Raw genomic sequence first — 2,160 nt, 5'->3', positions numbered from 1 at the left:
ATTCTGCCTTATTCATTCACCACTCATCACTATTTTATAAGCAGATTCTCTCCTCCAATAGCATTTCTCTCTCATTCTGGGTTGAAACTGGGCATTTGCCGGATTGGCCTAGGCTGGGCCTAGGTGTTACTGGATTGGCCTGCACTTGACCTGGGGTTTTTCTAGGTTTGGCCCACACCTGGCCTAGTTACTGACTGGTTCGGCCTACACCTCGCCTGGATTACCACTAGATTGGCTCACAGCTGGCCTAGCTGGGTTCTGCACTGGCCTAGGACCTGATTCTGGGCTTCTGTTCCCATTAGGAAAGTCACCTGATCAATGTTGCCTAAGATGGCAATTTCCCACGCTCCGCTTTCCTTTTTATTTAGTCTGTTTCTTCTCACAATCTGCTAGACTTTGCCTTGCCTATTCAACTTAGGTGTTTTTTTCAGTGGTATGATGTTCAAGCTCTTCACCATGTTCATGTGCCAAACACTTTTGGCCCATGACACCGGAGACAGTGACCTAAGAGAGTGAGTGCATTCCAAAGTTCCATACCTGCGAATACCTTATCAAGATAAGCCTCGGCATTTGATTCGTCTGAGTCGTCCGGAGCTCGGGGACGTCTTGACAACACATCTGATGCCTGATGAGCTGTCGCGGGTACATGCTGCATGTAGAAGTTGAATAGCTGTATGTAAGATACCCAGCACGTCATGGGCGCATTCAGAAGGTCAGCTGAATTGATCATCTGTTTTAGGAACTTGGCATCTACATCCAAATGGAAATAGAGGCCCCAGATGCAATGCCTAAGCTCCTTGAGAGTGCAGAACACCCCATATAGCTCTAACTTGGGTTGTGAATGCCTATATTCTGTTGCTGAAAAGGTGCATGATCCGAACAATGCGGGATGCTTGTCAGTCTCGCGCATTTGATACAAGACCCACCCGGCGCCGTATTTTGATGAGTCGACTGCTACAATGACGATTCCGTGATCGCTAGGTCGTCCATCATGAGGCGAGATTGCTCGTGTGAGTTGATAGTCAATAGGCTTCAATACTGGTGCTGTCGTCACCCGTTGCTTGATTAGATCCATCGCTTCTTGTGTGTCATTTGTCCATGCGAAGTCAACAGACTTTTGCGTAAGTCTGGTGAGTGGTCGCACAATAATCGAGAACCCTTGTATCCATCGTCGAGCAACCCCGGCGATTCCTAGAAAGCTGTGTACTTCCGAAACATTAGTACAGGACATCCACTTCAAGATTTTGTTTACAACTCCGTGTGCCAGATGCAATCCGAGCAGTGACACTATTGAACCTACGATGTGCAATTCCGGGGTTGCTGCCACCAGTTTATAACCTGACGCAGTGATTCCCGCGAGCTCAAATCTGCAAAGAATGTGGCTAACTGTGGTGAGAAACTCATACACAAACCGACAAATGGGTGAACCCGGAACAATGGGCATGTTGTTGTACATGCTACGGGGACCCTTGATGCCGACATCATCCACAAAAGCTCCAGCATGGTGGGGAACTTCATCACGAATGACATGTGTTATGCAGCGCTGAAACTCCTGCACTGTGTTGCAGAAGCTGTCATGAGTTGACACGGCATCTAGCCATCTTTTTAATTTTTTCCTTTTTGCGGGCTCGAACCCGTGACCTCTGCACTATAAGCCTGAATGGACATTTCCTTATCTACTGTACGATCAGATTAGATGGGCGGCAGTGCACGGCACAGCTCGGGCTCCGCTGACACAGCCGCTCTGACTCACCAGCCCCCAGGGCTGCGTCAGCATGCTGTGCATGGACCAGCTGTGCACGGACCAATGTGCACAGCCTGCCCTTATCTTCCCCTGTATATAAGCCGGCCTCTGCTGCCCTAGGGACCTCAGTTTCGACCTCTTGTCCCTAGGTCAGTAAGCCTCTTATGTATTCCTTTTCTTACTTAACTAACTAATACATTTCTTGTCCCTAGCCTTAGGTTTGAGCATTGCTCACCATCGCTTCGGTGAGACCCAGTCGAACACCCCCAGCCTTCGTGTTTGTTTGTCCTTGTCGCTTGACCCCAAGTCACGACAGTGTGAGCTCTACCGTATTCATATGGGTCCTAAGTTTTGCACGGACTGTCTCGCTGCCTGGTCACTGCCCACACGCCTGCACATTACATGTATGTCTGTAT

The 2,160-nt window shown here is 49.0% G+C and overlaps 1 protein-coding gene across 1 annotated transcript in view; it reads left to right on the top strand.

Annotated features, from left to right (window-relative positions):
* The window catches only part of POSPLADRAFT_1139672 (hypothetical protein), a gene marked incomplete at both ends in the record, with an annotated part of 6,026 nt that extends 4,162 nt beyond the window's left edge, over positions 1-1,864 (top strand). The window contains one exon of the mRNA XM_024485072.1: positions 1,697-1,864. Coding sequence (XP_024339985.1) covers positions 1,697-1,864 — 168 coding nt within the window. The remainder of the gene's footprint in view (positions 1-1,696) is intronic.
* Between the last annotated feature and the right edge of the window lie 296 nt (positions 1,865-2,160).

The sequence above is a fragment of the Postia placenta genome (genome assembly GCF_002117355.1).
Source record: "Postia placenta MAD-698-R-SB12 unplaced genomic scaffold POSPLAscaffold_5, whole genome shotgun sequence".
Classification (NCBI taxonomy): domain Eukaryota; kingdom Fungi; phylum Basidiomycota; class Agaricomycetes; order Polyporales; family Adustoporiaceae; genus Rhodonia; species Rhodonia placenta.
This window is presented reverse-complemented; position numbering and strand designations above follow the sequence as displayed.